This window comes from Helicoverpa zea, chromosome 14, assembly GCF_022581195.2.
Source record: "Helicoverpa zea isolate HzStark_Cry1AcR chromosome 14, ilHelZeax1.1, whole genome shotgun sequence".
Taxonomy (NCBI): domain Eukaryota; kingdom Metazoa; phylum Arthropoda; class Insecta; order Lepidoptera; family Noctuidae; genus Helicoverpa; species Helicoverpa zea.
The window spans coordinates 10,064,720-10,088,185 of record NC_061465.1 but is presented as its reverse complement, the minus strand read 5'-3'; the positions used below and the strand labels follow the sequence as shown (position 1 = coordinate 10,088,185).

Genomic DNA, 23,466 nt, shown 5'->3' with positions numbered 1-23,466 from the left:
TCTGTGCTAAACTATTGCTAACTATGGATGAAAACTACTTGGGCTATTGTGATGGGATGCTAATGGACTAGGAATGGGGAAACTACGGGAACTATGGCACCTGCCGATGACAATGTATTAAATACATGTTAAAATGGCAGGTGGAGACTCGCCAACTCACTTACTGGGCCCCCGGGAATCAGTCACTGAAAAGCAACAAGAGGGCAACAGGGACATGAGCGGCTGAGAAGGGTGAGGATACCTCGGCGGACTTTAAACGCAGATCACGCGCTCCCTGTGGGTCCAGCATCACCGGCCCACTCGCCACTTACCACGAGGCACCTACCCTCCGAGCAGGACTAACCTTGCTCTAGCGACTCCACTCTGACCGGCCGATGAAGGCAAGCCAAGAGGCGGGAGACCTATCCCCCGTCATGCTTCACTCCGGCAAGCCGGAGGTGGGGGACAGTATACTCTCCCTGGAGCACTCGGATATATAGCCCCGCGGGGTCGCTACTCCCCGTCATCCGCCTCAGATGCCCTGCGGGGCTTATTATCATAGTTATTTATTTTTCATCAAAATGCACTTAATAAAATAATGTAAAAAGGAACGGCGCATAGAATTCGGAACGATTGAACGAATGATTTAAATATTTGTTGCTTATAATCTGTGCATATTATTTGAACCACAGACAAATCGAAGTACCAAACAGTCTTCTCTTAGTCTACGTTTTATAATAAGGGTGTAAAGACTATCGTAAGTACCGTAACAAACCAAGACGTCTTCAGTCTGGTTTAAACCACTACTTGCGGCAGTTTTTATAATAAGAGGGAAACTGTTTTCATTTCTCAAATTTCTAATGAATCAATACTAAATTTAAAACTCCCTTATAGAACGAAGGCTCAGTGGAAGACTTGAGGCAGTTGGGCTCGAAGCCCCGCACTAAGATCCTGACCGTGATCGACGGCAGACGAGCGCAGAACTGCACCATCTTACTGTCGAAGCTGAAGATGACTGACGAGGAAATATGCCGGTGAGTTTTATTTCAAGGTCATTTATCAAGTTCTGGTAGTCTTTTTAAAATGATGTCATTTGTTGGAAACTGTCTACAGTTTATATCATTCTAGAGTTAGCAGGATCACACAACGGTTTTTTAGAGGATCACTTTTTTTGTAGATTTCATATAGAAATTTTGTATATACAAATGTTACCCAATGATTGAGATTGTCTTTTACTAGGCACTCAGAATGTGACATCCATTCTTTACCGCACTGATCATTGAAAGGTAGTTCAAAAACTTCTTTGTTGAACATTTCCTTCGTGTCTCGCAGAGCGATCCTCCGCATGGACAGCGGCGAACAGCTCCCCATAGACATGGTGGAACAGCTGGTGAAGTTCACGCCCAGCGCCGAGGAGGCGGCTCTGCTGGAGGAACATCAGGACGAGCTCGACAGCATGGCGCGGGCCGACCGCTTCCTCTACGAGATATCTAAGTGAGTGTAGCTGTAGCTTAAGGCCTGACAGAGTTACCGCGGCCATGGCATATAAAGGGTTTCAGAAGGAACATGGTGGGTTTTAGTCAGTGAAGACTCTCACTGACTAAAACCCACCATGTTCCTTCTGACACTCCATCACCCACAGCGGGATGGCTCATTTGATGATTTCCCATAAAAAAAGGTTCTAATTGAAGCAAAGTCAGGACGAATTTAACAAAACCACTTCTGTAATGATTTTGCTAATATTACGTGTCCTGTCTTCCAGGATTCCCCACTATTCTCAACGCGTTCGTCTGCTACTCTTCAAGAAGAAGTTCAGTGGCGCCGCGGCTGAAGCCACCGCCCGCGCATGCGTGGTACTGCGAGCGGCTCGGGACATGCCGCGATCCCGTCGCTTGAGGGCACTTCTCGAAATTGTATTAGCTCTTGGAAACTATATGAACAGGTACTGTACAATCATAACTAATATTATAAATGTGAAAGTAACTCTGTCTGTATGTCTGTTTGTCTGTCTTTTCTTCACGCTTAAACTACTGAACCGCTTGGTGTGAAATTTGGTACAGACATAGTTTACAAATAAATTATTTTTTTATTGTTTATTACAGAGGTGCCAGAGGCAATGCGTCAGGCTTCCGTCTGACTTCACTGAACAAGTTGGCAGACACAAAGTCTTCTGTGTCAAGGAATACAACTCTGCTGCATTATCTCGTCGAAATGCTGGAGTCTCAGGTACACAACATAAATAATAATTTCTATTCTATTCAAAATAATACTACTATCTACATACACTATGTCCTTTGTACTTCTTTACACAGTCTGTTTGTCTACTTCTCTTTATTCTATCTCTCCTACTTCTGGTTTGCTGGAAGAGATTTGTACTATTTTATGTTACTTCTTCTTCTGTCATGTATTTACTGTGTACATAAATGATTCAATATATGAATAAAGAAATAATTGGTCGGCTGCGTCACAGCGTGCTAACCATGTCTTCTTTTAATTCACAGTTCAAGGACATCCTTCTGCTCGAAGAAGACCTCCCCCACGTCCGCGCCGCCGCCAAGGTGTGCGTGGAGCAGCTGGAGCGCGACGTGGGCGCGCTGCGCGGCGGCCTGCGCGACGTGGCGCGCGAGCTGGACTACCACGCGGCGCTGCCGGCGCGCCCGCAGCACGACATGTTCCTGCCCGTCATGCGCGACTTCCACGCGCATGCCGTCTGCTCCTTCACGCAGTTGGAGGATCTGTTCCATGTTAGTACACGGACTAGCTTCAGCCCGTGACTTCGTCCGCGTGGAATAGTTACTTTGGGCTAACGCAGACTTTAACTATAAAAAAGGTTATAGTGAGCTAACCTTAAATAAAATATAGACATATGCTGTCGCGGACTTTTTTTTAGAACTTTTAAAATGGGAACAATTCTGTCATACATGATATTTGTGAAACTTTAACCGTTTACGCAGCGCACGCAGCGTAAGCTCTCTCAATAGGAACATATCCCCCGATTTTGAAACATTCTTCATTGGTGCTCGGCTCCTTTTGTTCTAACCCCCGCACTCAGAGACATTTAATGATTGATAGTGCAGAAATTCTTCATATGCCAAATCACATTTCGCCACCAGTAAAAAAAAAGAAGAAAAAAAACCTTTTTCTTCTACGTGAACGACCTAATAAACAAATGCTATTCAATAAAATTCTCATCACAAACCCCACCGTCACATTCCCACAGGACATGAAGAGTCGTCTGGAAGCTTGTGCTCACGCATTCGGTGAAGAAGCTTCGGCGTCGCCCGAGCAGCTGTTCGGCGCGCTCGACGCCTTCCTCACGCAGCTCGGGGATGCCAGGGCCGAGTGTGACGCCGCCCGGCGCCGCCGGGATGACGAGGAGAGACGCACCCGACATGAGCAGGAGGTACATAGTATTTTAATATTTAGTTTCAAGGCTTAAATATGGACCCACCAGCGCTGCGGGATCGTTTGAAATAGTTACCGCGGCCCTGGTACATAAAAGGCTTACGAAGGAACACGATGGAATTTTAATCAGTAAAAGTCTGGCGCTCCCTCACCGCTGTTAACCCACAGCGGGAGGGGTTATTCGATAATTTTTGCCATCGCTAAAAAAAGGCTGAAATATGGAAATTGCATGAAAGATTTACGACATGGTAGCTAACATAAAAAGGGTTCCAGGTACACGGCTGGGATTTAATCAGTAAGTCTACACCCAAAGCGGAAAGGGACATCTAATGATTTCCATGCGAAAAGTATGTCACGAGTACGACCGGATATTAAATGTCTTGATTGAATAAATATATAGGTACCCGATGATAATAGAACTCTGCATGCATAAATGTGGTTTTGAATTCAATTTTATTAGTAACACAGTATGTGGTGTGTGTAATACAATATTTTCTTAAATTATAACATTTGGTTTACATATATAAATCTCTATTTCAATCTTCACAGCTCAAGAAACGCACAATGGAGCGAAAACAAGCGTCCAGCCTTCTAAGCTCCGTGGGCAAGTCGCTCGGCAAGTCCAACGGCAATACCGACTGCAACGGTCACTCGGACAGTTCCCGAGACGGAACCCTCACCAACGGACAGAAGGGAGAGTTCGATGACCTCATCTCTGCACTCCGAACTGGCGACGTCTTCGGAGACGACGTGGCCAAGTTCAAACGCTCCCGCAAAGCCTCCAAAGTCAGCCACAAGGGAAGGGATTCCCCCCCTAGAGGCATCTGCAGGGAAGACTCCAGGGAACGACAGAAGAATTGAACGACCCAACACTAGTAAAGGTTATTGAAAGTTTGTAGCGTCCAGCGTACCTTGTAGTTTCTTGGTCAGTGTTAACGCGAAGCTTCATTTACTAGACAATTTTTCTTGTAATACGGTAAATCGACTAATATTAACTGTGTTGATGTATCATTTTGGCTTTAAACGTTCACCTGGCTTCTGTCGAAAGACAATAGAAATACCTGTAGGTGGGACGCTGGGCTGATGGAGCAAACGATAGTTTAATCGAAACGTGATATTTACCGCGTAGGGATCCTATTGGTCCGTTATAAGTACGGAGTCACAAATATGAGATTACAAAAGACGTAACGAGTGACGTGTCATTGAACCCATAGTTTTATGTGACAACGAAGCGACCGCTGCCATTTTTTGGATTAATTTTTGAAAATTATCTCACAAACATGGTGCCTAATTTTGGATGATTTTAAGGTCGTGGCCTGGCGAAGTTGTGCGTCACGTGGTTTCTGTTTGACGATGGACGTACTTTCCAAAGATTTTTTATCAGATATTTTGACGTTTAACATCTTTTCTATCTGTAGTTTAGTGCAATGGTACCAGTGAAAATGCTCGAATGAAAATAGTTCCCCTAAACCTTAAGCCCTTCAAAGGGCCACGACCTCTCCGAGAATTTTCGAAAAGCTTTTGCTGGTTATCGACTGAGGTAGTCAAAGACTGTGCGTGTTATTCCATAGACGATTTATTTTAGTCTTTACTTATCTATAAGCGTTGTGTGATTTGAGTAACCATAGAGTTAGAGTGTATTGAGTTTTTTACTGGAGTTCTCTCGGTTGGAGGAAGATGTCGTTGTGTTTATCGATCTTAATGTTACTAATTAATCTATGAGGAATGTTTCAAAGTAAAATGTTTTTCCTAATAACACATCTTAGTGATCATATTGATAAACATAACCACCGCTTCCAGTATGAATGTCGATGATTTTTTACATATCTCAATTGTACCTATAGACAATTCGGACACAATAGAACCTTCTTAAGTGTCAATACAATGGGAATTGACGAAACACTATATTATTATATACTGTTACTAAAGTTTACTAGGTGTAGGAATTGATACATACCTAGACTATAAAAACAACATTTTGGAATTTTGTATCAACTAAAGCGTGGTAGAAAATTTTTGATAAATTTTACATTTTATATAATTATCATCATCATTTTTAATTTATTCACGAATGATTTAAATAATTGAAGAAATCTTATTTTTTTTCATTGTAAATATATTTTTTTAATTTTGCCAAAATTTGTTACCGTCTCTATTAAAACGGAGTCAATAATTTATTGAAAATTTTCTTAATGTATGTAATAAAGTTTGTCACTTGTAAATTTTATTGTTTTGTTCAGTATTGCTTAAGGTCATAGTATATTAATATAATGATTATATATTAGACACTATTTAAATTAAACCCTTGAACAATATTTGGTGATTTTATTTCATTCCTCAAAATATCTAAATGTAGCCGGATGTACGAGTAAGGACGACAATCTTTTACAACTTTATCAGGAAACAAACCTACAAGTCAATTTTTTAAATGCCCTGATAATTTTTACATCTCAATAATATGTGTCGCAGATACTAATATAGATGTTGAGCTTTTGTTGAGCCGTTTAACTTAATATGTATGTTGGAACTGACACTATACTTCTGCCCTAAGCAAGTCCTAGGAGGGCTAGGAGGGTAGGTACCATAATAAACACAAGATATTGGTACAGGAATACGGAAGGTTTTCCAACGTGTTTAAATATTTTAATTTTGCAGAAGCATGTTTATGTCGGCCTCCCTTTTCGGTTTCTTACCCTAATACGTGGAAAAAATGCGGAGTGTATCAAACAATATAATGATGTATGTTTTATAGCCCTTTATAAATCTGAACTTGATATATCTGTGTTAGCGAAGTACTATCAAGCACAAAGGTGCTAATGATTTCCGATACTGCGCTAGCGTTCGGCAGTCCAATATCCGGTTGTTGTCGACTGTATTGACAGGGCTGTACTGAAAATATATTTGTTATTTATGTACCAGCTTCCGCCAACCAACGGGAACTACTTCGCGCACCTGGATAAGACATAGCCTACTTATAGCCTTCCTTCATTCATAAATGGGTATCATAAAGTTTAGTAACTAGTTATTGAGATTAGGGCGTTTAAATAAACATTAATCAAGTTTAAGAGATTTGCTTTGTAACATTAGTAGAATATGAATAAAAGGGCCGAGGTGATGATCACCGTAATTTTTTTTAGTTTTTTTTTTTACCGTAGCACATAGGACAACCCTACCTTCGTAAATCAAGTGTTACATCACATTATTAACAAAGTTTTCTTATTTGCGTTACCGGTAATATGACGAAGAAAAAACAAATACATCGGAACATCGGCTTTGGGATATTTCCCTTATTCCCAACTTTCTCTTTATACATCATCATAAAAATCGCCTAGCGCCATCTATCGATCTCAAGGAACAACTTCAGTTCGAAGTAATGCAACGGCCGGCCGGCATCAAAAACTGCGCGCGCGGTGAAAAACATAAAATGCAAGTTCTTATATTGTTTATCAAACATCTCTTTCTACTAGGTCAGTAAGTAGGTAGGTATGTACGAGAATGCAAATCAAGAAACTGCAAACTCTCTATTCATTTAGCCTGTAAAGTGTACTTCTTACGCTTAATTGCAAACAAAAAAATCATTAGGGATTTAAGTGGAATTACACCAATACACCCAGCTAACTACATGCGTATATAAACTATTTTAGAAATAAAGGTAAATGAACTCTTTCATTTCAGTACACCAAACATAAAAAACCCACTTATTTCCTCAAAAAAAAAACTTCCCACCTGATACCATGTATCATCATAATACGTATCATGTATCCTTTCATGTCCATTCCCGCAGAAACTCCGCCGTATTATAATATCCTTGTCACAACGTTCCCCAAGCCGACAGCTCTGAAATGTTTCCCGCCCGTGAGAGATTATATTTTATGCATTAGATTTCGATTTATTTATTTTCACTTCAGCTTCTAATAAAACATAGGAATGCTATATTTTTGACCGACTTTTGGAAAGAAGGTTACAGTTAAGGATGTTATATTTTGAGCGTATATTTTTATCATAACGTGAAAATATGTTCTTTTCATTTATAATCTCAATTTGGTCTCATGTTTGTTGGCTTTTGGTTTGAATTATAAACTAAACTGGGGTAGGTTTAATTAGCAATATTACTCTACGGTTAAAGTTACTACATCTGAATGACCGTCAATTCAGACCAGGTTGACGAGTCCCAGTATAACTCGAGGCGACCGACCCTCAATAAGGTAGGTACTTCTATATTTATTTGCAAAGACATTTAGGTACTATTGTACTACTATACTATATAGAATTCCCTTCCAGTCTGTAGCTTCGGATAGGCTTAAGCTTCTAGAGTCCATATTTAGATAGGATTTACGTCCATCAGTGTTAATACAAAAGACAGCTTTAGCCTTTAAGTAGTCTGAAATAGCTACGGATACTTTCTACGCGTAACAAAAGAAGATAAATATTGAGTTCAAACTTTAAAATAGATAAATGTGGTTATGCCACTCAGATTTGCTACGGGACGCATGTGAAACCGCTGACAAAAGCTAGTTAAGTTATAAATTAAAAGTGAAAATTGATAAAATTCTGAAACAGTACATTTTTTGTCCTGGGGCAATGGATAACATCTGTTGCAAACATTAATTTAAAACAAATGATAATAAATTAAATAAAATGTTTGTTTTTACAATGTTCTATGGTTACCATTTTATTTTATGTCAGTAGTAAATATAGTTATTATTATGTTTAAATGATAACTTTTATTCATAGTGGTAATTTGTTTGCTTGGTGGTTTTTCTGCCGGTATGTTGTGTTCTTACGGAAAAACGGCTGAACTGATTCACATTTATTTTGGCATGGAGTTATATTGAAACTTGGTTATCATATACCTACCAAGGTAAAATGGGTTACGTCACACGCTAGTTTTTAATCGGGAAACAGTAATATTATGCAGGTGCCTAGTAAACCAGGACACAGAAAGAGAATTCTACGAAAGCCATTCGATACTCACCACTAGGATGTGTTATGACGCTTTACCGACCACCAAAAAGGCCAGCCCGAGATTCATGGAAACCCAACGTTTGACAATACACGAGTTTATCAAAGAGATTACTGAAAACCATCATTGACCGCGCTTTGTGTGCATTTGATTGCGGTCTGAGTATGGATCAACTGGACTGATGTGACTGTGTCGGCGGGAATTCCTGGCTTAGGTAGTAATTTATGTACGTAATGTGGTATTTTGCAGATCAGTAGATAAGTACATACATATATAGGTCTCCTTTTGTATAGAATGTTTCTACATTCCATATGTTTGCTGCGTAGGTACGTTAAGTTTTGGTAAGTATAGTGTATAGTGTATTATTGTAATTATTGATCTATGAAGGAAAGAAGTAACTTATGTACCTAACGAATTAGAATTATTATATCTATTAGAATAAGGTGTAAAAAGTAACAGCGCTTTCACATCAGTGGATTTTTCACTTGGTTCGTAATATTGCGTGGATATGGACGACAGCATACAATAGACAACTACCGGTGCCAAAGCTGGCATTAAAACGGCGAAATTTTGCCGCTCGGAATGCTTCGCGGTCGCGCGTAAAAGCTCGATTTTCCTATTCGCGACATAAAATCCGACATCATGGAAGCGCTGTAACTGAAAGAACCAAAAACGTAGCCAACAGCACATACATTAACAACATACCCGCGACATAAACGGCTCTTACAAACCTTTGTCGTAAAATGAATGTGAAAACGACTTTTTTAAAAGAAACTTAGATTTTTCCGCTAAAACGTGCATATTAGAACACTGTGCTTCCAGTACTGTGCATCACATCGTTAAAATGTGTTGTTTATTTGCATTGTCCATACAAATGTCGTTTGTAAGAGATTGCCGACGGCGATTAGAATGAGCTTTATGCATTTAGGTAGCATTATATTTTTATATTCAAAGTTACCTATCCTTGATATTCTTTGTGCTTCATATTTAGAAGTAATATGCAAAAGTTATTTATTTATTTGTTGAGTCAAGTCAAGTAGTAACCGATTGGGTTAAATTGAAGATAAGTAAGTATAGGTAAGCAGATAGCAAAAAGGTTTCTGGAGACAGTCGTAGGCGCTGTCATAAGATTATGGACATGATTATTTACTAGGACTTTCTGTAGAAAATATTAAGATGTAGCTATCGCGAAACCAACATAAAGTCAACTGAGTGGTTAAAAACTGATTCCAATTCAGCCGAAACAAAGAAAAGTTGTGAAAAAACTTGTATTAAAAAACTGGCATTTACTTAAAAACTTCTTTTCTGTACTTAATTGTGATTGTGAAACTTGAGCCGTATCTTAGCTTATCTTAGGCCCAGATATCTTTTCGTTAGCCGAGAAATACTTACTACGAAAATTTTATCTCCTTGAGAGAATTCTCGGAGGCAATGTAGGGGCTGCGAAGAAGGATTTTATTGTTTTCACGCAATTCTAAGAACCACCCAGAATACTGTTGTTTCTAGCTTTCGTTTTATTTTTCCTTGAGAAAATTCAGAGACATTATAATGTACATGATTCCTGACTTTTATCGTTTCTTGGTACAACGTGAGTTGGAATTTGCTTAAATATTTTTGTTAGGTACAGACAGAAGTTGAAGTGAGTTTACCAACTGAAGATATACCTAACGGAAAGGCTTCTTATCTGTGGAGATAATAGTGTCTTCATTATAAAGGATAGATAAGAAGATAGTGATTTTAGAGTTATTTTAATAATCAATGTACAGATAAAAATACACGCAAAGATAAAAAATATGCATACTAAGCAAATACAGCGCATATAAATTTACCTATTGCATATATTTTTTTTATAAATGCACAGTAAACTGTAGCGTTTGTTCTTGCAGGTGTCATATGCAATCGACTATTACCAAAGTTATTCAAAGTACAGTACATTTATGCAAAAAGTACAGTTAGCAGAGCGTGGTTTCGATCCACGGACCTCTGGGTTATGGGCCCAGCACGCTTCCACTGCGCCACTCTGCTTGTGTCACGTCTACATGAAATATACAAGCGCTAGGTATCTGTGGCTGATGCAATATGTCAGACGATTGATTAATCCTGTTCTCTTACCTATCCTACATACGAGTATATTGGCTACCTATATTGGCTGCATTCAGTTAGACTAGAAAACAGTCATATTAATTACTATTATTTTAAACAAAAGTGAGCATGCATCGTGCAATACTTTTCTATTGCATACGTAAACACAGGTACATTCAATATTTAAAGCCATTAGTATTCACTGGGAAACGATGTTTCAGATACACAGTTTCTGAAACATCACGTAGATGTTTACAGCAACAATGTTTCGGAAACTCTGCCGACCACATCGTCCACAGAAACAAAATTATATGTAACACGTAGATATTGTTTCTGAAACAGTGTTTATAAACAATTGTTTCTCAGTGAATACATGGCTTATCATCACATCATTATTGATTAGTTAGTCGTCTGTCATATTGCATCAGCCATAGATAGGGCTTGCATATTTCACTGACCGGTGACACAAGCAGAGTGGCGCAGTGGAAGCGTGCTGGGCCCATAACCCAGAGGTCCGTGGATCGAAACCACGCTCTGCTAACTGTACTTTTTACTACCATTAAACTGTAGTTAAATCACTTTTATTTTTTTAAATATTGAACAAAATGACGTCCATTAATTAATCCTTTTTAATAGACTGCTGTAAATTTAATGATTCACTGCTTTAGACTACGATTGATCAATCTTCTGTAATATTGCATCAGCCACAGATAGCGCTTGTATATTTCACTGATAGTTGACAGAAGCAGAGTGGCGCAGTGGAAGCGTGCTGGGCCCATAACCCAGAGGTCCGTGGATCGAAACCACGCTCTGCTATATAATTTTGGAAAACATAAATAATGGACCTGGGGCGCTTAGTAGAGGCCATACGTGACCAAAGGGCTGGCCTACGCTTTATTTCGGGCAAAGAATTTTATTGCCATCCTGCGTTGAAATGCGGCCAGGCTTTTGAGCATGATTCCCGATGCGCAAGAGTTTTTTAATACTCAATATTTTTTTTGTATATTTGAAACCCAAAACAAAAATGTGAAAGGCTGCCAAGTTCGATAATATGGAAATCCTTCGCCTATAAAAGAAGTGAGATCTGAATAAGTACCAAGTTCCATACACATACCTCAGTTAAAAATAGTTACTTTTTAATGATGTTACTTGGCAAGTTTTCACACACGTTCTTATAAACCTACTAAACGCAATGAATCAAGTATTTAATTTTCTATTAAAACTTGCCAAGTAACATTATTAAAAAGTAACTATTTTTAACTGAGGTATGTGTATGGAACTTGGTACTTATTCAGATCTCACTTGTTTTATAGGCGAAGGATTTCCATATTATCGAACTTGGCAGCCTTTCACATTTTTGTTTTGGGTGGGATTTCATTTATTTTTGTAAGGTTGTTTATTTTATTTTTTTCTTATGATTAAGTTAGTTAAGGAAATGTCTCATTTATACTATCTTTCAGATTTTTGAATATGCACTATGCTTCTTACAAAGAAATGAACTAGATTAACTAAATGGACTAGATTTACCAACTGACTGACATGACATGTTATCATATATTATGTTCGTGGATCAAAGTTACACATTCGTTATTTTCGAAAGTGACTCACACTTGGCCGTTTTCAGATTTTTACTTTGACTAAATACAAACCCTTGTAACGAATTTCAGATCGGTATGACCATTCGAAGATATATTATATAAATATAGATAAATTTAGTTCGTTTTAGTTCCTTAGGGGTATAAATTTACACTGGGTATTTTACACCTTCATTATTTTGAAACCGACTCACACTTGGCCATTTTCAGATTTTTCTCTTTACCTTGACATAAAGACCTACCTCCATGCCAAATTTCAAGTCAATACGACCATTGGAAGTGGTCTAGGTTTTTGATGAGTGAGTCAGTGAATCAGTGAGTCAGTCAGTGAGTGTATAGTAAAAATAGCGATTTTCTGACGTCAAAATCTCAAGACCTACAATAGGTATATTAATGAAATTTTTTATTTTAGATAAGTGAGGGGGTCTCAACAGATACTAGAAATTTGAAATGTGTAAATAAAATAGATTTTGAATTATAGGGGGGGTGTAACATAACCCACGGCCGGTGTGTCGCTTTTTTTGCTCGAACTTGGCGGACACACTGCCGTGTGTCTAGATTACAGAAATATTTTTTTTATTTATGTATCTACTTTACGATTTGCAAAGGTTCTTTCCAATGAAGATTTTGATCAAATTTAAGTAGTCCACTATTGTAATTAAATAAGTTAGTAACTAATTATAAAACGCCCACAAAATTATTTTGTCGGTAGTTAAGCGGAAAATTCTCCAGACAGTGTAACAGTTGGTACTAACAGTTTTAAGTTTAGTTTCAATTTTAAATGGTACTAGCTTTCGCCCGCGGTTTCACCCGCGTCCCGTAGCCGGCTGGTGACAAAAAATCCTAAAACCTTCTCCCGGGTCTAAGTTACCTCCCCTCTAATTTTCAGCTTAATCGGTCAAGCCGTTTTCATGTTATGTCGTGACAACGGAAAGCGGGTTTCATTTTTATATATATAGATTAATTCGACCGCTAAAATAATTACGAGGTAGGTATCAACAATAAGATACTTATTCGTTTTTTTCGACCGTAATTTTTTGTATATAGGTAATAAACACATGACAGAATACTGATATTTTCTTGGTGAACACTCACAGCTTACAAATAATGAAATATGCAATAATTTCTTGACTATAATACGTCAAATTATAATTTAAAAGAAACCCTAAGTCAAGCTAATAAACTACCCTAGGACTCGTTATAGTGAAATGTAAAGCCATAGTTAAATTTAAACCATTCAACTACATTCCCTTTCGTCCATCTTAACATATTAAGGGTCGCGTTACCGTGTATCAAGTCTGATTAGTAAGGCGAGGTCACATAGAAGACGGGGAGCGTATAATTTACGCGCCCTATGGAACAAGGGAGGAAAAAAAGAAATGCAAGTTTGTCACTTGACTTGCAATCAATTGTAACATTTGATTAAAGGAAGCAAAGTTAATCCTTTAAGTTAATGAATAGATTGTGGTTATACGTTATCTATACTAGTATTATAAAGAGGAAAACTTTGTTTGTTTGTTTGGTTGTAATGGATAAACTCAAAAACTACTGGACCGATTTTAAATATTCTTTCACTATTAGAAAGCTATATTATCTGCGAGTAACATAGGCTATATTTTATCCCAGTGCGGGCTATAGCTCCCACGGGACGCGGGTGAAACCGCGGGAAAACGGTTAGTTCTTAATATTTGTCGTGTGTTGTGTATTTGGTAATAAAAGAGGCAATAAATAATTAACAATATAAAAAAATACTGAATTTTATGTATACTAGTTCTCTATTTCGTAATCGAACAGTTACTTATAAATAATCACAATCACAAATACATTCGATTTTTTTTTGCATTCATAGAGTAGGTAGCATTATAATCCCCGCTATCTCTCTAACCAAGCCTTACCCCAAAAATAATTACAAGTTATAATAGACAAGTGACTTACATACCGGCTCGTGTACACCTCGCGGCGTTTGCAAACTGTTGTCCTTATGCAAGACTGTTAGTCTTGCTTGCCCGGGGCTAGGACCCAAGCATGGTTTAATTTCATGTTTCAAGCATAACATGGGGTCTTGTTTTAGAATTTTGAGACTGGTTAGCCAATTTACTAAAGAAAACACGGTCATTTTTAAAAGACTTTATTCTTTATTTAAGTTAAGCCTTTTCGAGAGACATTGACATGCATATTTTTTGCTGTGTTGCAGTTAGAAAAAGTGATTTCTACGAATGTAGGATTAAGGCTTTACTTGCTCATGATTGCAATCGCATTAATATGTATGTCGAACTCTAATCGAAAATGCCTCCGTGTGCAGTTGAGGCTAGCATATTCAGATCAGAATAGCTGCAAGCTCAATTATGCTATATTAGAATTCCCTCCCAGCAGAGCACAACTTATTTTCTTCATTAAAATTGTTGTGTTATAACTCGAAGTTCATTAAGAAAAATATGTTGATATTGGATATTCTATGCACCAGCAATTAAGTTCGAGAAACATAAACAAACTGCTTTAAGCTGGTTGCACAAATCCCGCGCAAATGGCAGGCTACGCAAACAGGGCATTTCGACGAAACAACGCTTCATTAGTGAATTATCCTTCGTTATAATGAGAGAAATAATGACCAAAGATTCGGATACTGTTACTATTTTAATTAGAAACTATAGCGTGTGGCTGTATGTCGCGCAAGTAGTTTGCCGCCCTGTTAGTTAGTTACACGCGCCGCAAGAGGGCGCGTGGAAGGGGACGCGACATCGCGCAGCCGCTCACGCCGACAGTGAGCAAGAAGCGTGTGCCGCGAGTGCGCGTCGGATGCGCCTCGCTTGAGTCTCGTCATGTAGTTGAATACGCTCGCCCCATTGTTTCAACTCAGGGTTTAGTTCATTAGTTAGTTTTGTAACATTCGTGGTTGTTGTCCAACTGTACTGTTTCGTTTGTATTACCGTGTTTTCTTTGCAATAAACTTAAACTCAAACAGTATCCAGTGGTTTCCATTCGTTAAATAGCCTAGTTTAGTGACGCCCGTAGTGTGTAGGGCTCCGCTAGGGCTATAATTGGCTGCCCAACGTGTGAAAATAACGAACTCAGTGAAGACTTCGCGTGTTATTTGTCGTGAAAATGCCGACAACACGCTCGCAAGTTCTGGAAACTTCGGACAACGTCGACGCCGCGAGTGCCGGCGCCGCCCCCACCAATGTAACAATGACCCACGAGACTCTGGTGCATTTACTCCGTGAGGTCCGCTCGTCCACGCCGCAAAATGTTTCGGATTTGCACAGTATGTTCGGCGTGAGTGGAAATTTCGCCAAGTGCAGGACGCGTTATGGCGGACGCCCGGAGGAGTCGTTAGAAAACTTCCTAGACGCCATCACTACGTATAAGGAATGCGTAAATATGACCGACGAGAACGCTCTCCGCGGGTTTTCAATGTTGTTGGAAGGACCTGCAGCGGTTTGGTGGCAAGGGGTGAAGAGATCGACCGACACGTGGTCGGAGGCGCTCTCGCGAATAAAAGGTGCATTCGCCGAGCATGACCCGCCCCATCGTCTTTATCGGAAGTTATTCACGCTGGTTCAGGAGGAAGAACATACGGATTTGTTCATCGCCAAGGTACGAGCTCTGCTGGCTAAAATACCTAAAGAGGATTTGTCAGAAAAAGTGCAGCTAGATATGGCTTTCGGCCTCCTCAACCCACGCATTCGGAAACGTGTTACTAGAGAAAGTCTAAACAGTTTCGACGAATTACTTAAAAAGTGCCGTACTATAGAAGACTCGCTTAAGGAAAGCTCCAAAACACGTAGTAACACTACTCAAGGAAAGCCGCAGACCCAGACGAGCATGCCCGCGACATCACCATCGTCGTCGCCGCAGCCGCCGCCGCCGCTCAACAGCGCCGGCGCCGCTGAGTCCGCCGAGAGTGTCGCCGTCGTTTCGAAGAGTAATAATAAGCAGTTTTGTGTCTATTGTAAGCGCTCAGGTCATTCGAAAAATGCGTGTTATAAGTTAAAGCGTGATAATAGTGATCGTGATAATAATACGAGCAATAGCGTTATAAAGTTGAAAAGTGAAATAAAGTGTTACGGTTGTGGTGCTCCGAACGTTATTAAGTCGAAGTGTAAAAACTGTTCGAGCCAACAAGCATTTTATTCCGTCGAAAACGCATCGCATGGCGGAGTTGTAGGTACGTTGAGGCCGTCGAGCGAGCCCCGCGGGGTGGCCCCGCGCTCGCCGCGGCGCAGCGGCCGGCAGCGGCGCCGGGCGCGCCGCGCCCGCGCTCGCGTCGTTGCTACGCAACCGCTCGCGCCGCCCGACCCGTCAGTGCTCATGCCTGTACAAGGTAACCCTGCGCGTGCCGCGGGTGTTTCATGTAATTGTTTTCTTGACGATCAATGTGTTCGTAACACAAACGCTAATATGTGCTCTTGTATTTGTTTATCTTGTTGTAATAATTACAAAAATAATTGTAATGTTCGTAAAAATAATTGTAATGTTCGTAACAATAATTGTAATGTTCGTAAGAATTTTGATAATGTTCGTAACACTTATACGCGTGTCGTATCGTGTTGTACTGATTGCGGTAGCAATAGTAAATGTAATTGTCGTATACATTGTGATAGTCGTATACTTTTTGACAATGTTCGTAACGGTAATATGTGTGTATCTAGTTTTAATGATTACGAAAATAATTGTAATAGTCGTGAGAATATCGGTAATGTTTGCGATTTTCAATCTTAATATGTTAATGTACAATAGGACTAACCGTCTTGACTCTATTTCAATTTTTGATGTTAATCAGTTTGATAATAGATTTCAATTAACTGAATATTCTATGTATTTGCCACCTAGCTGTAGACGACACATTGCTAATCTTTTAGCATATAATATACATATAGACACAGGTACTTGTCATGTATCTTCGAATATTGTTAGTAATACTACTAACATTACTATTGATACGCCTACTAGTTTAAACTATTAGGCACGACAACAGGTGAGTCAAATGTTTTGAATCTTGTACATCAAAACATGCAGGGCTTATCTGGCAAGGAGTTAGAGTTAAGTTTGTTTTTGGAAGGTTTTAATGTTCATGTCTTATGTTTGACTGAACATTGGTTAAAAGAACCCGAAATATTGTTTTTAAACGATAGCAAATATACTGTACAAAGTGCGTTTGTAAGGAAGAATGCCATACGAGGTGGATCTTTAATATTAGTTTCTAACGAGTTAAAATGTAAACAACGACAGGATCTGGTTAAACTTTCTGTCGAGCGCACTATCGAGTTGTCTTGTGTAGAACTTGAGCGATATGTTATAATTTGCGTATACCGCCCCCCCACAGGTGATTTCAACATATTCGAGTCAGTTATAGAAGACTTGTTTAATAAATTGAAATCTAATAATAAACGTAAAATAATATGCGGAGATTTTAACGTAAATATATTAGAGGTAGATTCTCCATTAAGTATTAGACTCGTAAACCTATTTAAATCTTATAACTTAGTCAATTTGTTTTTTGAACCTACAAGAATCACGGCCACTTCTTCAACTTGCCTTGATAATATTTTTTGTGATTGTGCAGCCTCAAGTTGTATGCTTCTTAATAACCTGACGTCTGACCATTGCGGACAAAGTGCTTGTTTTCCCATGGTAATCCACAAAAAGCCATTGAAAATTGAATGCAGGCCTGTTACAGCTAGTCGATGTAGTAGATTTAAAAGTAATATAAACAAAAAACTTAAACCTTCTATTCTTGCAAATGAAGATCCTAATGTCATGTATGGATCACTCTTTGATGTTGTAGAAAAGGAATTCAATTCCACGTTTAAGACTAAAACCATGACTGTCAATGCTACCTCTGCCAACTTTAATAAATGGGCTACTGAAGGTATTTACAAAAGTCGAGCGAGGCTTTACGAGTTATACGGTATGAAAATGTACAGGTTTGATACTCCATTCTTAGATTATGTTAGAAAATATTCAAAATTATTTAAACAAATTTGTAATGTTGCTAAAGCAAAATATATAAGTAATACAATAAAAAATTCTTCCAATAAAGTAAAGACTACTTGGAAAATTATTAATCAGGAAACTGGAAAATCGACAAATATTGAGAATAAATTAGAAATATTCGCTGATAATAAACGTATTAGTAATGCGGCTGACGTAGCCATGGCATTTAATGAGTTCTTTGCTAGCATACCTTTAACTACGACTCGCTCCTTGAGTTCTTCTGCTACGGACGCTGAGAATCTCCTGCATAATAGTGTCCCTAAGTGTGACGCTATTTTTAGTTTTGAGCAAATAACGCCAATTGATGTTATTAATGTTTTTAATTCGCTGAGCTTAAAAAACAGTGGTGACTATTGGGGTATTTCCATTAAACTATTAAAGAATATTATCGACATTGTTGCCCCCTATCTTGCTATCACATTTAATAAATGTATTGAAACCGGAGTTTTTCCCGACCTAATGAAACTAAGTAAAGTCATTCCTTTATTTAAATCAGGCGATAAGAAGGATGTAAATAATTTTAGACCCATATCCATCTTACCCGCTTTTAGTAAAATATTCGAAAAATTAGTACTCAAGCAGTTACAAAGATATTTCAATGTTAATAGCCTCCTTCATAGTGAACAATATGGCTTTACAAAAGGTCGTTCGACAACAGATGCTGGTGTAGCTCTTTTAAAACACATTTTTAATGCGTGGGAAAACTCTCAGAATGCCATTGGAGTATTCTGTGATCTCTCCAAAGCATTCGATTGTGTGCACCACGATACGCTTCTACGTAAATTACGTTACTACGGAGTCCAAAATGAAGCTCTTAGCGTAATAGAATCCTATTTAAATAACAGAGTGCAATGCGTAGATGTCAATGGCGTCAAATCATCAGGTTTATCAGTCCAATTAGGTGTGCCACAGGGCTCAATATTAGGTCCGTTCTTATTCCTGGTATATATTAATGATCTACCATACCATCTGAAGAATATCTGTGACGTTGTACTGTTTGCAGATGACACTTCACTTATTTTTAAAGTCGACAGAAATAGGGATCACTTTAACGACGTAAACAGTGCACTTTCGTTGGTTACACACTGGTTTAGTACTAATAACTTGGTCTTAAATGCGAAGAAAACAAAATGCCTTAAATTTACTCTACCGAACGTGAAAAACCTAGGCCCGAATATTATATTAAGTAACGAGGTTCTAGAAACTGTCAAATCCACAGTATTTCTTGGTATATCAGTCGATAGCAGACTTCAGTGGGGCTCGCATATAGCTGGCCTCGCGGGAAGGCTTAGCTCAGCTGCGTACGCCGTCAGAAAAGTAAGACAATTCACTGACGTAGAAACAGCTCGAGTAGTCTATTTTAGCTACTTTCACAGCGTTATGTCCTACGGTATTCTTCTGTGGGGCAAAGCTGCTGATATTCAAAACATATTTGTATTACAAAAACGAGCTGTTCGTGCGATATACCGGTTAGGTAGTAGACACTCGCTAAGAGAGCTCTTTAAAGAAATAGGCATTCTTACTGTGGCATCACAATTTATCTTTGCCAATATACTTTACATTAGGCAAAATATTCATTTGTACACCAAAAAAAGCTATGTTCACAGTATTAACACTAGAAACAAGCACAAACTGTGTGTACCCACTCACAGACTTCATAAGGTTCATGGATCATTTTTGGGGCTCGGTATTCGCTTTTATAATAAACTACCTCTAACTTTACTACAATTACCGTTTAACGCATTTAAATTACAAGTAAAGTCAATTCTTTCAAAGAAGGCTTACTATAGCATTAATGACTATTTAAATGATAAGAATAGTTGGTCGCTAAGTTGAACGCGAGGCAGCTCATTCTTGTTATCACTTTAACTAAATTATTAACTTATTATTATTGTTTACATTAATTGACATTACTTCGGACATTAATTCTGAATTATAATTGAGTTTATTTTTATTTACTTAGGGAAGTTTTGTTAAACTTTGCTTACCATTGTTTCTTTATGGCTTGCTAGTGACTGCAGCATTTCTTACATGTTCTACTTTTGTTGAATAGCAGCAAGCACGTCATGCTCCCTTAGACGGTATGGCCAGCGGTAGCGTTGGGGGTCGGGTTGTCCCCTTCCCTCAAAAATGTGCGAAGGGGGCGATGGCTGATCCTCGCGTTATACTCGTGAACGGGTGCTGCTGGCGGTACCAGGTCGTGTTGATGGCTATTGACACTTTATCAATTTTAGTATGATTTTCTATTAGCTTTTTTTTTTTTGAAGAAAATAATAATACTGTAGTCCTAGCAGGTACACCTTGTTTGTGTTGTACAGCTACAACGTAAACATCTATGCGCATGTAGGTGGGCACGCTGATTCTATGCTTATATTAAAATACATTTTTATTTTATTAACAGGAGGCTTTAGATACACTTAATGGACTATAAGAAATGCTTGAGTACTTAGTCTTTATAGGTGTAAATCTGTGTGCTAGCCTACTTGTGTTCAGTTTGTTTTTTTTTTTTTTCCTTTTTTAATTTTATATAATAGTTATCATGTGATAATGATATTTTTATGACTTTTTGACTTGTTTTGTATACATTCTGGTTCTTCAAACCTTACAGACAGACATGTGTTGCTGGGGAGTTTGTTGCGCCACTTCTTCTTCCCAGCAAAAACACATAGGAAGTGGTGAAGGGCGGGCGTTTTTGGGGGCTGTCTTTTGTTTTTGACGTTCGAAAAGTGCTGATTTATCAGCCTAATTTGAATAAACGATTTTGAGTTTGAGTTTGAGTTTGATAATGTACCTTTTCGTCGCCCTGTGTTGAATATAAGCATTCTAGGGTTTTGTGGCACCGCGCTCGTAGATTCTGCAGCTAAAAGTTGTATTGCCGGTCACACGCTCTACGCTCTCCTACTCAGGTTAGGACACCCGTTAATGCCGTCGACACAAATTGTTAGGTTGGCGGACGGTGTTAGTAGGGAGATGAATGTACTTAGCACAGTGGTAAAGGTGACACTCCGACATAAAACTAGAGACGTTAAGTTTTTGATATTTCCGGAAGCTAATAATAATGAAAGCTTGTTAGGTATAGATTTTCTTACCTCATTTAATCTTGTCTTCAATTTTGGTGAAAGTAGGTGGCACTTTGCCGAGAATGATAAGTGTAAATTCTCATTGCAATTTGAAGGTGTGTCACCTGTGCCTGCGTGTTCAGCTCTGGATGTGCTGCGGGATGATGAGGCGACCTCGCTTAGTGGAGAACAACGTGAGGTACTTGCCCGTCTCCTTGTCGAACACGAGGATATCTTTCAGCCAGGGGGAGACGCGACTCCCTTCGCCGAGCATATTATTGATACTGGCGATCACGCTCCTATCGCCGTTCCACCTTATAGGTTGACTCCTGCCAAAAAGGACATTATGCGAGTGGAGCTCGATAAGATGTTGGCAGATGGCATAGTCGAGGAGTGTGAGTCCGCGTGGGGTTCCCCAGCGCTACTTGTTCCGAAGGCAAATGGTAAGGTTCGTTTCTGTGTCGACTATAGGAAGCTCAATGCGGTAACAAAGTCCGATGTCTATCCGATGCCTTTGATAGACGAGCTTGTACAGTCAACGAAAAAGAATTGTTTTATGAGTACGCTTGATATGCGAAGTGGATTTTGGCAAGTGAGTGTACGTGAACAGGATAGGGATAAGACAGCATTTTTAACGCCATTCGGTTCGTATCGATTTAATCGCATGCCGTTCGGGCTCAAGAACGCTCCGTCTACCTTCCAGCGTCTAATTGATAGACTTCGTTCCGGTGCCAGTCTTAAGGACGTTACCCTTCTAGCATATCAAGATGATCTCCTTCTGATTTCTGAGGGCTTTGAGAAGCATATATCAGATTTGCGCGCCGTTTTTGATAGACTGCGTATGTTTAAACTGCGTGCCAATAGGGAGAAATGTGTTTTTGCACGTGAAAAGGTAAAGTACCTTGGTCACGTTATCACTCAGGATGGTGTGTCTCCTGATGATGATAAGGTTAGTGCTGTTTTGGATATGGCAGCACCGTCTTCGCTTCGGCACTTAAGAACTTTTCTTCAGACTTGTTCATGGTTTAGAAAGTTTGTGCCTAGTTTCTCTGCTGTTGCTGAGCCGTTAACACGCTTGCTGAAGAAGAATCAGCCGTGGTCATGGGGTTCAGACCAGGCTCGTGCCTTTGAGGAGCTCAAGGTTCGTCTCTCCTCGGCACCGATTCTTATTCAAGCGGATTATAGCAAGCCGTTTGTGTTAAGGACTGATGCTAGCAATTATGCCTTAGGGGCTGTGTTGTTACAGGGCGAAGGTAAAGAAGAGCGCCCTATTGAATATGCTAGCCGTCTGCTCAATGCAGCTGAAAGGAATTACAGCACCACCGAGCGTGAGGCTCTTGCTGTGGTGTGGGCCGTCGAACGTTTTAGGGGTTATATTGAAGGTCATGAGGTCATTATAGGTAGCGACCATCAGCCGTTAAAGTGGCTCCTTACCCTAAAGTCGCCTTCAGGTAGGCTCGTTCGCTGGGCTCTCAAGCTTCAGAGCTTTAATATTCAGTTTCAGTATACGCCTGGAAAGGCCAATGTTATTGCTGATACACTCAGTCGACCAACCTGTAAAGAAGAAAATAAAGATCAGTGTGGTGTCTGTTCCATCGTTGTTGACTTACCTGCTCGTAGTCCGGCTGATCTCCGTTGCGCGCAACTCGAGGATCTGGAACTTAAGAAGATAATTAGTGATTTAGAGGACACTTCTGATGCTGATTCTGTAGGTATGAAGCGTTGGTCAGAAAGAGGTTATTTTATGCAGCAAGGCGTATTGTATAGGTATAATCCGGATGTAGATAGTGAAGAGCCGCAACTGGTTGTCCCGGCTTCTCTGCGTCCTGAAATTTTAAAAGAGTGTCATGATTCTGACATTGCTGGTCATCACGGAGTTGATAGAACTTATGCCAAGGTCGCTAAGAGTTTTTATTTCCCAGGAATGCATAGAGCTATAACAGAGTATGTCAAGAGTTGTGCTGCCTGTCAACGTTATAAGTCTTCAAACACGAAACCGTCCGGCTTGTTACAGACTCCTGTTCTCCATCAGAGGGGAGAGGTGTTAGCCGTAGACTTGTTTGGTCCACTTCCTCCGGGAGAAAATGGGGAAAGGTGGATTTTGTTGGTCGAAGATACTGCGACTCGTTGGACCGAGCTTTACGCTCTGAAGGATGCTACTTCCGAGGCGTGTGCTCGTACGTTGATTGAAGAGTATTTCCTCCGTTATGGACTGCCAAGACGCATTGTTTCGGACAATGGCGTTCAGTTTGTTTCTGCTGTAATGCAGCAATGTATGTTTGTTTTAGGTATTGGTCAAGAGTTGTTACCATTATACCATCCGTCAGCTAATCCAGCTGAACGTAAGAATAGAGACTTGAAGTTTCATTTGTCTCGTTTAGTTGAGTCT

At 39.4% G+C, this 23,466-nt stretch overlaps 2 protein-coding genes and 3 non-coding genes across 10 annotated transcripts in view; 4 read left to right on the top strand and 1 right to left on the bottom strand.

The window, feature by feature from the left end:
* LOC124636336 (disheveled-associated activator of morphogenesis 1) overlaps positions 1-5,699 on the top strand; it is a 102,667-nt gene extending 96,968 nt beyond the window's left edge. For 5 of the 6 annotated variants that reach the window (XM_047172396.1, XM_047172394.1, XM_047172393.1 and 2 more), the window contains 7 exons: positions 874-1,013; positions 1,312-1,473; positions 1,742-1,921; positions 2,082-2,205; positions 2,481-2,723; positions 3,200-3,382; positions 3,934-5,699. In XM_047172396.1, coding sequence (XP_047028352.1) covers positions 874-1,013; positions 1,312-1,473; positions 1,742-1,921; positions 2,082-2,205; positions 2,481-2,723; positions 3,200-3,382; positions 3,934-4,245 — 1,344 coding nt within the window. In that variant the 3' untranslated portion in view covers positions 4,246-5,699. Of the gene's footprint in view, positions 1-873; positions 1,014-1,311; positions 1,474-1,741; positions 1,922-2,081; positions 2,206-2,480; positions 2,810-3,199; positions 3,383-3,933 lie in introns of those variants that run through there. The other variant, XR_006985121.1, reaches the window with a different exon arrangement.
* A 4,601-nt stretch (positions 5,700-10,300) lies between these two features.
* On the bottom strand, positions 10,301-10,372 carry Trnam-cau. Its single transcript has one exon. It is a non-coding gene; the product is annotated as a tRNA-Met (tRNA).
* A 525-nt stretch (positions 10,373-10,897) lies between these two features.
* On the top strand, positions 10,898-10,969 carry Trnam-cau. The gene has a single exon. It is a non-coding gene; the product is annotated as a tRNA-Met (tRNA).
* A 204-nt stretch (positions 10,970-11,173) lies between these two features.
* Positions 11,174-11,245, top strand: Trnam-cau. The gene has a single exon. It is a non-coding gene; the product is annotated as a tRNA-Met (tRNA).
* Positions 11,246-15,126: 3,881 nt separating this feature from the next.
* LOC124636675 (activity-regulated cytoskeleton associated protein 2-like) lies at positions 15,127-17,264 on the top strand. The gene is made up of 2 exons (XM_047172837.1): positions 15,127-15,946; positions 17,254-17,264. The coding sequence occupies exons 1-2, from the start codon at positions 15,127-15,129 to the stop codon at positions 17,262-17,264; spliced, it is 831 nt and encodes a 276-aa protein (XP_047028793.1).
* Positions 17,265-23,466: the final 6,202 nt, after the last annotated feature.

Excerpts from the sequence above, each read along its gene's own strand:
- LOC124636675 (XM_047172837.1), top strand. The coding sequence starts at position 15,127 with ATGCCGACAACACGCTCGCAAGTTCTGGAAACTTCGGACAACGTCGAC.